Source organism: Musa acuminata, chromosome BXJ3-8 (assembly GCF_036884655.1).
Source record: "Musa acuminata AAA Group cultivar baxijiao chromosome BXJ3-8, Cavendish_Baxijiao_AAA, whole genome shotgun sequence".
Classification (NCBI taxonomy): Eukaryota; Viridiplantae; Streptophyta; class Magnoliopsida; order Zingiberales; family Musaceae; genus Musa; species Musa acuminata.
This window is the reverse complement of record NC_088356.1, coordinates 6,001,706-6,013,722: the sequence shown is the minus strand read 5'-3', so window position 1 is coordinate 6,013,722 and position 12,017 is coordinate 6,001,706. Positions and strand designations below refer to the sequence as shown.

The 12,017-nt window shown below is 36.3% G+C and overlaps 1 protein-coding gene across 3 annotated transcripts in view; it reads right to left on the bottom strand.

The window, feature by feature from the left end:
- Nucleotides 1–12,017, bottom strand: part of LOC103994281 (probable acyl-activating enzyme 16, chloroplastic) — a 44,249-nt gene that overhangs the window by 696 nt on the left and 31,536 nt on the right. For 2 of the 3 annotated variants that reach the window (XM_065164703.1, XM_065164704.1), the window contains exons 13-16: nucleotides 10,897–11,034; nucleotides 8,480–8,639; nucleotides 5,312–5,391; nucleotides 2,806–2,948 (exon numbers count right to left, since the gene is read on the bottom strand). In XM_065164703.1, coding sequence (XP_065020775.1) covers nucleotides 2,806–2,948; nucleotides 5,312–5,391; nucleotides 8,480–8,639; nucleotides 10,897–11,034 — 521 coding nt within the window. The remainder of the gene's footprint in view (nucleotides 1–2,805; nucleotides 2,949–5,311; nucleotides 5,392–8,479; nucleotides 8,640–10,896; nucleotides 11,035–12,017) is intronic. The other variant, XM_065164705.1, reaches the window with a different exon arrangement.

The window sequence follows — 12,017 nt, the reverse complement described above, 5'->3', positions numbered from 1 at the left end:
TAGCTTTGGACATGAAATTCCTGGGAACTTTAGCTCAGACCTATAGAGATTCTTTTCCAGCTAAACAGGTTTATCGATGGTTAAATTTTTTAATTGACAATTTTGAGCATTCAATCCGTAAGGGAAAAAAAAATGCATTTACCAACATTCTAACTTTTATACATTTGTGCTTTTACTATGCTGCTGTCTTGAATGTATCAAGTGTCATAGTTATGTTAGAACCCTTGTAGAATGTTAGAACCCTTATAGATTTTAAACTTGGGATTGATCTCGTTAGGGGGATCGATCTCCTTGGATCTCTATAGGGGTTCCTCCCTCCAAGTTGCTGCTCAAAGACTGCAAAAAAGATTCATCTATTGCTTATCAAAAGATGATGAATATATGACAATTTATAGGGTTTTTAAATCCTAACTCCTAATAGGACTCCTACTCAAGACTCCTAATAGGACTCCTACTCAATACTCTTATTTCTTTACAACTCCTAATTCTTCTCTAAGAAATAACCTCCAAACCCTAGCCGACATCTTCACCTCTTTAATAAGGGTCGGCTTAGGTAGATTTTACATGAATGCTCCTCTTAATTAGGACTCTCCTAATTAGAGTCCTAACAAGTTCCTCTGCTTGTTTGATGCAATCATAAAGTTTATTGGTGTATCATCAAATGTTGCTTAATTGCTGTTGAAATCAGGTATCATAAGGAACTGAACTGCAAATAAGGATAGCAATAGAAGACTTTAAAATGTCACAGTTGAACTGATGAGACAATGCTATTTGCAACACTATATTACACGACATTTCACCCGGTGAGCTGATGAAGAAAAGGTTTCTCTAGGCATTTTATCAGAAACTTGGGAGAATATGAAAATAAAATTATATGCCAGTTCTGTGAAATTAGTTAGACATTGAAATCTGATCAGCAACAATTAAGGTTGAAATATGCATCTAAAAAGGAGAGATGGCATGCATTGGTCAGATGACTTGCACAACAACTTTAAACATTGCACATTGGTTGTGAGGAGTTGAAAGATGGAGGGAAGAAAAGAAGAAAAAATCTCCTGGTTGTGAAGTTCAAAAATTCAGGATTTTGAAAAAGAAAAAGAAAACAGAAAACCTGTGTTTATCTAGTGATATCGAGAGGAGAGGATAAAGGGTTTCCATTGACAACCAAATTTATCTCTTCAGCTTTTCTCTCACACTGCTTCCAACCCGCTCAACCAATCATATGGATAAGAGAAATGGACATGAAAGTAGCTCTTACGGTTCAGTTTGTCAAGGATTGTGACAATCCCAATTAGTTCAATGGTGAGTAGCTAAAGTGCAGAAAGGAAAGATCAGAACTAAGAAGCTTAAAGATGCATTGATAATGACAGAAGTCAAACAGCATGCAGAGAAGATAGGGATTAAGGTTCCAGACGGATAAAAGTGTAAAAATAATAAGTATCAGGTACTTGAGGAACAATGTGAAAAACTGAGGATGTTGGTCAGTGGGTGATATCCTCAATTTCATTATGGCCGGACAAGATTCTGAAACAATGTAAAGTCTGCCTGCAAAATTTGGGAATGTATTGTTGTTATATACAAATTTGGGAAAGGAATCACTTGTTTCACTTACATGGAATGCTTCATGCAACAACTGTGCAATTGTTCTTTAATAATCAAACACTTGAGCTAGTATCAAGAATTAAAATACTGGTCTAATACCGGTTTCAGCACCATGCTGAACCAACATGATATTGGTATCTGGCTAGTATAAGGTCTTTCTCAGTTGATTCATGCATTCTGGTGAGTTTTGTTACAAGTTGTTTATATTGCATGGTAAAGCTCATCCCAAAAAAGATGATGTCGTATGATCCACATCAGAAACATAGCCTATAGAATTAGCCAACTTAAAGAATATGTGCACATGATGCAGTTAGTGCCAAAATTTTGATTCCACATTTTCTGGCGAGACAGATGCACAAAAGGTAAAATGTCTTAAAAATGTCGAACTGTTCTAGCAATCACCACCTTGCAATCCCAGATAAGGCATGACAGCCATTGTTACAAGCATGTCATAGACATGGGCAATGAACTACTCGACTATCAAGAAACATTCATCACATCCCTCGATCACCGCAACATAATGGCAAAGATGATAGACAAACTTTAGTACTTAATAACAAAGAAACTAAAAAAGTCAAGTATTTTATGATTAATATACATATTGCCTCACATGAAGAAAAGAAAGTTATTGAAATACTTAAGAGTTAAGACATTGTTATACAAAAACTGTTCGAAAGTGATAATCGAGTACCCATGCATTTTGTGTCGAACATCAACTGGAAGAATGAGAAACATAGAGAAGGAGACAGTTACTACATGATATAAACCAAAAGAGCCTGATCATATGGCAATCAACAATGTTAAAGTCATTTTCAGGTTTTTCATTAAAAAAAAAAAGAGAAATATCAACTCATAAAATCATCATGTTTACAACAAAACTGGCACATATTAAGAGATAGTAGACAATGTTCAGGATTAATTGCATAAATACTAAAAGTAGACCAAAGATATGGAACCAAAGTGGAAGCAACAGTGACTTACAGATGAGAGAATACTGGGTTACATGAAATTTGTATTATACATAATTTCATACAAAAGCTAGACTTACAAAAAGAAAGAAAGAAATCTGGCAGAAGTGGGAACAAAGACCATGCTATTAGAAGCTAACAAATTAAATAGTGTCATGGTTTGTTAAAACTTAAAAGTACCTCAAACATTGGTATGGAGACAACACATAAAAGCAAAGCGAATAATAGATCTTACCAAGTTTTTAACTCATCATATAACAGGCTCATCATCTTATTTTCACTCAGCTCAGAGTCATCATTTACAATTGACTGCCTTCGGGCTACTGCTAAAACTTCATCTTTGTTTGGGACAATTATAGCTCCAAGCCTCCGTTGATCCTACATACAATTTGTGCCAATAAGCTACCAAAGATGTTACAAGCTAGCACAATGCTACAAAGTTTCATAAGGAATCTAACATAAGGAAAACATAACAGTTAGTCAATTGTTATGAAAGGACAATCATGATTTAAAACCCGAATGTACTAGTCCATACCAAACTGTGTTTACTGGTCCAAAGAAGAAGCAGTGCATGGACCAACCCAATCTGTACAGTACTGTTCATACGAGGTGGACCATGTGATAAGGTCATAGTACCGGGCATACTTGTAGGTTTTCTTACTTTGCAATGTCGAATCAAATGATAAGCACTGTCTGGTCAATTGACCCGTCCCATTATCTAAAAAGTCCAAGCTTCATGCCTATTTGGTTCCTTCGACACATTACTTTAGTGATCTAGAACATGTTGCCATGAGGAGATTGTGCTTCTTCATCTTAGTGATGAACAAAGCATTAATTCAAGCTGGATCTGTGTCTCAAGCCAAATCCACGCAGATCTTATCAGTGCCCACCATCATGGTCATACAACTTGTACTTGATCAGGTCACTCATACCAATAGGCACCAATTGTACATCTGAAGCCCCACACAAAAAAGTAAATACCATAACCATTTGTTGTTCTCTAATTTACAAGAAAGCCACATGATGTTCCTCTGTTTATCCACAATTGGCACAAACCTATTAACAACGATTCCCTGGAATATCACAAGTGGATACTTTAGATTTATATTATTGATCTCTAGTGCCAATTGCATTCCGAGGAACTACGCCATTAATTTTGGTATAAGTAGGACTGTAGGAGACTTTTACTTTTAAGGTATGGCTTGTAATATACATAACACATGTATCATATGCTGATATTTTGCAATTTCAGAAGGTTTCTGCTTATGTATTTTTGATACATGGTTCATACAGGATCTTTGAAAATGTATTAGTTTATTATTGAAGCAAACATACATTAAAAAACTGAGTTTAACATGGTTTGGATGGATACAGAATTAGAACCCACCGATCTAACTAATATGGACCAGTATGGCAACAACACTTACTATGGTCAATACAAGCATGGCAATGGTCCAACCAAACATCAGTTTTATACCGGACCGAGATTTAAAGCTTCAGATAGAATGAATTCATAAGTCAACAAACAAATTATTTTCAAGTCGTATTATTTTGGGAAAGCCATGATAAACCAAACATACATTTTGTTTTTGCTCTGTTTCTCTTTAGATTTGCACAGAAAAGGAAATGCATGGATTTTGAAAACATTGTGGGTGTATTAATTATTAAAGCTTAAAAAGTTTGTTAAATCTGAAGATGCCTTGCAGATTTTTTAAAATGGAAGTACAAAAACTCACTAAAATCTGATAAAATACAAGTACAAAGTTTCCTAAATCTTTTAACTGGGATGGACATACATGGATTTAGAAAACAGGACTGCTGTTTTAAAAGTTCTCTAAACTTTGGAAATGTCCATTACATTTCTTAAATGAAAGGATAATCTAATATAGAATCTATCTTGTGCAGGCACTCAAAATGATAGCCACACATTGTGATGCTCAGACAGGCAGCAAGCAAGTTCAAAAGTCAGAAAGAGGACCAAAGGATGATAGAGTCACACTTGTAGAACTGGTTAATACAATGCTCTACAGGCTTCCTATTTCAATCAGTACTAGAACCAACTTCCTCTGGAACTTAAAGGTCAGTTTTTTGTTTTTTGCATTTTTTTATTGGTACAGGGTGTTATGGTTGGTATACTGCCAAGTACACCAGACTGTATCAGGACCATATGATCCAGTTACAGTCAGTAAATAGTTTTTTTTGCCTTTTCAATTGGTATCGAGAGGTACAGGTTAGTGTACTTTGCCATATACCAGATCATACTAGTTTGGTAGATTGCTGAAACCAGTACTGGACCAAGATTTAAAATCTTGGAATATACACAATCAATTTGACAACACTTTTTTTATATGAAGAATGATTTTTTTTTAATTTTATATCACTGGAATGAAGAATTGGTGTCTAGCAAGAGTAGTTAGTGAAACCTACATATGCGGCATAAGGTAAAAACTTTTCAAGGACATCAAACAAGACACTCATTCACTTCTTTGCAATTTAAACATAAGTACAGATCGACAATGAGTTTCTCTTCAAAATTACCACTCATAAAATTTTAGTACTGATTGAGACAATTAATAAAAACTTTCACGAACATCAATTAAGATATGCATTCACTTCCATGGAATGCAAGCATAAATACAAAGAATACTCAATTTAGTTTGTGTTCTCTTTAAATAATACATATTAAATCTACAACTTATTTTCCAAGTCTAGAACCATAATAATGGGTAGTACTCCTTTACCTGACCAATGACCACAATTTGTTGTATCAAACTACTTCGCATGGCAGCAGCCTCGAGCTCTGTTGGTTCAACATTCTCACCTAGAAAGTTTCCAATCAAGTCAAAATACTATGAAAGACCGGACGCAAAAGAAGCATAAATTTGTAGATAGTATCCTATATTCTCCTGGTTTTTATTATCATGATAGGAGAATATTTGAATTAAACAAAATATTTGATACCCATAGACAAGGGTATAGTTAGCTAGAATATAATGAAATATGTGAGGCAAAGAAATTTCGAAGTCAAAGATGGTTGCAATAGTTTTTACATCCTTCAATAGTATAATCGTGTGTGATCATGTTCAGCAAACACTCACAAACTGCCATGATACGAAACAAAACCACTTATTCAATGTATTAGTTTACCTTTGTAAACCTCCTATCACCAAGCAAAAGTAAAAAACAGTTAGGTGTTTGCTTCATGCAATGGGAGGGAACAATTAATCAAATACCGGTTGGATTGACATGCCTGGACCAGCCCAAATCAGGTGGTTCGGTCTGGTCTATATATCATATATTTTTTCTCTTAGGGTTACGGATTAGGGATGCATGATTTCTCATGCTTGCCATGAGGCCCACAGTTGCTCGTCGCCCCATCCAGTACACTTCCACCTCCTTTCCTCTTCCACTGTCTTGTCCTCTTCTCTTCTTCCTTCTTCTTCCTCCTTGTCCTCCATCAGCTCCTCTTCTTCCTTTCTCTTCCTCCTTCCTCTTCTCCTTCTTCTCCTTCCTCCTCTCTTGAGCACATATAAGTGTCTTGTGTGTTGATACACCGGTGCATTTGGTATGTACCGATCCAGCCAAGGACCTATCTATAGTACCCCAGTACGAGATTGCATAGGGCTCAGCTAGCATGAATGAAAAAACGACTCCTCGACTTCACCCTCCCATGCCCATCAACCACTGTCCGCTGCTGACTGTACACTCATTGCCCACTCTGGTGCGTCTTCTCCTCCTTCACGACCTCCTCTTCTTCCTTCTTATTTTTCATCATTTTCCTCCCCTCCTCTCCCTACCCCAACAATACTGTGGTATGTTCTGATGCACCATATGTCAATACATCCGGTCCAGCCATGGACTGGCACAGGTCCAATAACTGAAATTGCAAACCTTGCTCATGACCAGCAGTGTGATAATTTGGTCATTTTTCTTAGAGTATGATGCATCTTATGACTTACATCATCAGTATAATGATGACAATAGCAACTCAATTACATTTCAGCAGAGCCATACGTGTCATGATCATTCTTGTCTGCAACACGGGTTGTCAATGACGATGAGACTGTGATTGCTACCATGTTGTTACATTAGTGAACACATTGTTTGACAATATCAAATGTCATGGGAGTATTTTCATGCACAAGTCCTTCAGGATTATAATTTTGAACCACCTCTCATGAATCAAAGGTGATTATTTGGTAGTGATATGCTGGTATGGAATTAAATTTTTTTATTTGCTTTTCTTTATATACTGTTCATAATCCACACTTAAAACATCTTTTGATTCATTATTTACTCGTTACTTAGTCAACACTTATGTATATTTACTGATTAATAAGACTTCTTAGGTCAATTTTAATAAAAAAGATAAAAACTAAACCTAATTTTTGGGTCCACTGGCTGGTCCAGACCAGCCAGACCTGTACTGCTCGGTATGCGGGTGTATTGACATATGATACACCCCCATTATACTGATACTGTACTGGTCCACTCAGGGACAAGTACGGATCTTAGACCAATATCTAAAAACTTGCTTGGTGTCAACCGCTACAATCAGCATACCAGCAAGGTATGGTCAGTAACACTTGGGGATTGAGATTATGCCTGCAAGCAGGGTTTGCCGTACCGCCCGGTCCGGACGGTACGTACTGGTCCGACAGATTTTCGGTACGCAGACCGACGGTTACCGGTCCGAGGTACTGTAGCACTGTAGGAGGTACTGTATTACTGGAGTACTACAGTACTCGGTACACTCAGGTGTACCGCTCGGTATACCGTACCGTACCGGTACCGAGCCCAGGTCGAAATACCGGTACGATACGGTATTGCGAACCTTGCCTGCAAGTGATATTGACATAGTATTGCAAGTAAGTCTCATATTTAGGAATATGATAATATCAGCAGGTATTGTTATTCAACATAATAGTGTATAATGGTCCCATGGTTGGTTCAAACAAAAGTATAAATGCTTCCACGTTAATGGTTCAAGGGATGCCAATTTCTTCAATAAATGGTGCAGCATGACTTAGTCTATGAGATGCACAAGGTAGCACACAAGCATGATTAAAATTCTTTAGCTGTTTAGCATTTTCGATCTTGAATTATCATGACATATAATTGCTAATCCAATAGCGTCTTTATGTTTACAAGCAAGTCTTTGAAAAGAAAAAAATGAAACACAGGGCAAGTGTTGCCACAATTGGCATGGATGAAGATTTTGGATCTTTTAATGAGAGACATTAACTACTGCAAACCGTAATGAATAGGAGCTCAGGTCTAAGAATATTTATGAGAAAATATAAATAAAGCCAGTTACTTTCTGTTATCATTAACTGAATTAACAAAAGCCAAAATTAAAAAAAAAAATTAAATCTTTATATGCATAATCTAATAAGGATTTATCAAATAATTGATGTAATTGCTATGATCCGTTCATTATAAGATATTAAGATGCATTAGTAGCCTGTTGTGTTTTTCTATTACTTTTTTTATTTTGCTTTTGCCTCTCTAGAGATGTACCTAATCTTTGCTCATGTACACAAAAACTAAACTACTTTTGGATCCATTAGTTCCAGAAAACTGAATGTGTCTGTCATCACAACAATTTTGTGTCATATTACTTTCCAGCATGTTGTGCTCTTGTCCATTTACTAAGAAACTTATACAAGAACTTTTGCCGCTTCTATTTCTACAGAATTGTACTATCTTCAAGATCTTAGTTCTTATCAAAAAGTAACTTCTTATGCAAACCACATCTAATAATCTTCACTAATGATTATAATCTCTGTAGGTTGCAATTTAACATGTTTAATAAAGCCATAGTCAAAGCAAAGTGCAGATAAAGATTTATAGTTTTACATAACAACTGAAGAAGAGCATTTACATACGAAATTTGCTTTTGGATATACCTGTGCTAAGAACTATTGTGTCCTTTGATCGTCCTTCAAGAACAATCATTCCCCCACAGTTACGACTCCTCCCCATGGAATGCATCGGTATAATCCAACCTATATCACCAGTGTTAAACCAGCCCTCTTCATCTACAGCTTCACTTGTAGCAGATGGATTCTATGGGCAATGAACAATATAAGACCATTAAGAGGAAGGTGTCCTTTTCAACACAAGTTGATTCAACTTCCAAATGATCCTCTCTATTATTAAAAATTTATTAGGTTCACTTCTTCTTTGTCTGGAGACATTCACAAATTTTAGAAGGATAAACACCAGCATAAATGTGATAAACATATTTTATTGTCAGACAAACAGTATCATTGGGTTCATTACTATATATGTTACACAAAATCAACTGTTGTTTTTTCCACAAATAATTCATGAAGAGCCATTTGGATCAAAATGAAATATGAAACACTTCGGCCATATTTACGATATCCTAAATTCCTGATACATGATAAGAATATGACAAGAAATTTTTGGACTATGGACCAGCAAAGAAACTTGTCAGGTGTTCTAAAAGTCTAAAACTACTAAAGACAACTAATTATAGATAGTTCTAATTCCATTTCCACATCTCCAAAAGAAAAGTTAAAACTTCCAATGCTTCGAGAGTGTATAACTTCCATCAACAACTAACCAATTCCAGGGCCATCATACACTTCCGCACCACACACACACGAGAAGAACAGAAGGCAAGGTTAACCAGGTAAGTGATAGAACACTGTATTTCTGCATCTCCTAGTTGTGACTGCATGTCAGCCGGACTCCAGGATTCAAATCAGGAACTGGACTACTAAAATTGATGACCAGAAAGCTCACTGGACAGAATGCTTAATTATCACCCTGATCCTATAGTCATCGAGATTCAAGTGGAAGCATCGTCTGCTACTCACCCGCATATGTATTGCAATCATGAAAGAACTGTTTCTGGCATTCAAACATACAATCCTCAATCTATTTTGATCCTACCATAATCTATTTTGTGAAAGAGACACCCGATTAATTCCATCAGCCATTGGAGGAGATCGTCTGTCAACAAATGAATATTACTTTATCGGCCTCAGCTTGCAAATTCGTCTCCTTCCCCTTTATTTTCTCACTCATCTCGTCTCTTTCCCTCCAATAAGTGTACCAGCATGTCTTAAATCACATGAGATTAGATCAGTGGGCGCTGATAACATAGTGATGCAAGGTGGGGTGGTGAGGCACATAAAAAAAGATAGCAAATATATAGTGATAAACAACAGCAAAATGCTGGCTTTGAAGAGTAGAAAGGAAGAATATTGGTTAGAAATAGGAGGAAACATAAGAGGACTAAGAGATAACATTAGGACCAACTAGCACTCGAAAACAACTAAATTTCTATTGATTCATATAAAGAACTCTAAATAAATCATCAGCACCCTTTTCTTAAATATATCTTTGTAACTTCTAATAATGTATTCCAGTTTCCTTAAGTACAAGACAACACCAATATGGGACAGGAATTTTACATCACCTGTTTGCCAATACCTTTTTCAATTCTAAGTTTCCAATTGCCTCATGATGATCCAATTCTAAGATGGTTGAATTGTGTTAGAACCAGTGTCTGCCATACCGAATCGTACCGCCCGGTACGGGCGGTATGCACCAGTCCGACAGGCCAGCGGTACGCGGACCGCCCGGTACCGGTCCGCACTGTAGCTCTTGAGTCCTAACAAATTGAATTTGGAGTCCTAACAAATTGGCTCTAGTCAACCTGGTTCCCTAAAAGTCTTCATATTGAATTTGGAGTTTCTTGGTTAATGAGCTCTTGAGCCCACGAAGAACCACACTGAACTACTCTTGTATTTAGAATTTTGATTTTTAGACGAGCCCATTAAAAGAAAGAAGACGAAAAAGATGGAGAAGAGGAAGAAGAAAATGTACACTCCTCTTTTTTCAGTTTTCTCCACCCTCTCCCTCTCCCCCTTCCTCTTCCCTTTTTTGTCTTGTCAGCAGCACATTATCTTTGTATGCCCAAAATCTATATCATGGAATCCTGTTTTGCCTGGACCGATCAGGGCATGAATTAGTATGGAGACTTGATCCATTTCAGGCTGCCCAGTTCAATTCAATTATTATATATACCACCACCATCTGCCTCATTGTCCGCTGGTTGCCTCTCATCAGGTAATCCCCCTCCTCTTCCTTCCTATTCCTCCTACTCTTCCTTCTTATCTCCTGGCTGGAAATAGTACTGTAAGCTTGTCTACTGACAGCATTGATGTTTTCATAATGCAGTTCATATGTCATTCAAATGATGGTTGCATAGTGTCGTTCACATCTCAAAAATGTTTTAGTTCCATTTGTAGACTGCAAGTTTCAATTAATTCATATCATTAAATTTTACCTTGTAGTAACCTTTCATGACTTGTGGCCCTTTGACTTTGACAATGCCTTTTAAACCATCTGGAAGAACCTCACCAGTTTTCATATCCACTATTTTGATTTCTGTGTACTTAAGCGGGTGGCCAATTGTGCCAAGAACCTTCAAATGTAAAAGAATAAAAATTCAAAATTTCATTAAAAAATTAGCATTAGAGTAAAATGTGAAGATTGAAAGCAAATTCTAAATGAAAATGCAAACAAACAAAAAAGGGGAAGTAAAAAATCAAAACAACAATATAACAGGGTTTTTCTAGTACAATTTTGTTCCCTGACATGGCCCAGATAAAATATGCATATATCTTGCATATTACATGGAATGGTTCTGGTGACATGCCATATAATTCAGTTAAAATTACCAGCAAAATTCCAATTTATATTCTTAAAAATATCTAATTCAAGTTATTATTTGGTGCAAGCAATCATGCATATGGAGTCATACCACCATAGGACTTTTCATTGGGTAGTGACTTACTCTTTTTGTTTCAACAGAAAGTTTCTTCCTAAGAAGTTTTAACTGCAAGATGGATAAAGAACATCACCACCCATAATTGTGAATCAAAGTAGTTTTTAATTTGTAATACATAATTAAAGATCTACTTCATTCTACATAAGAATAACTGAATAACTATGGTCATTAAATAAGAATCCTCCTTTGAAAATTATGTTTAATTAAATAGTAAAGAACACAACATTTCCTTTCTGTCGGAAACACAAAAAGTAACAAACTTTTAGCAGATTTACGGTACATTGGAGCCTTCATCAGGCATAGAATGCCTAAGTAGTTTCTCAAACTTCACTTCTCTTTTCCCCAACATATGTATGTGCCAGTTTAGGAACACACATCATTTTAAGATATGCATATACATTTGCAAATGTAAACTCTTCAATAATTTGGCCATAGCAACTAACCAGGATTATGAACTAACGACATAAAGCTTTTTCCCCCTCCAAAAAGAAGGGTTTGTAGTTCATGTGTACACAAGTATGCCAGCATACTCGCGCATACAAGTATTCCAACATACAAGCATTCGAACATGCTCATACAAGTATTCCAACATACTCAAGCGTGTTAACTACTCTCTT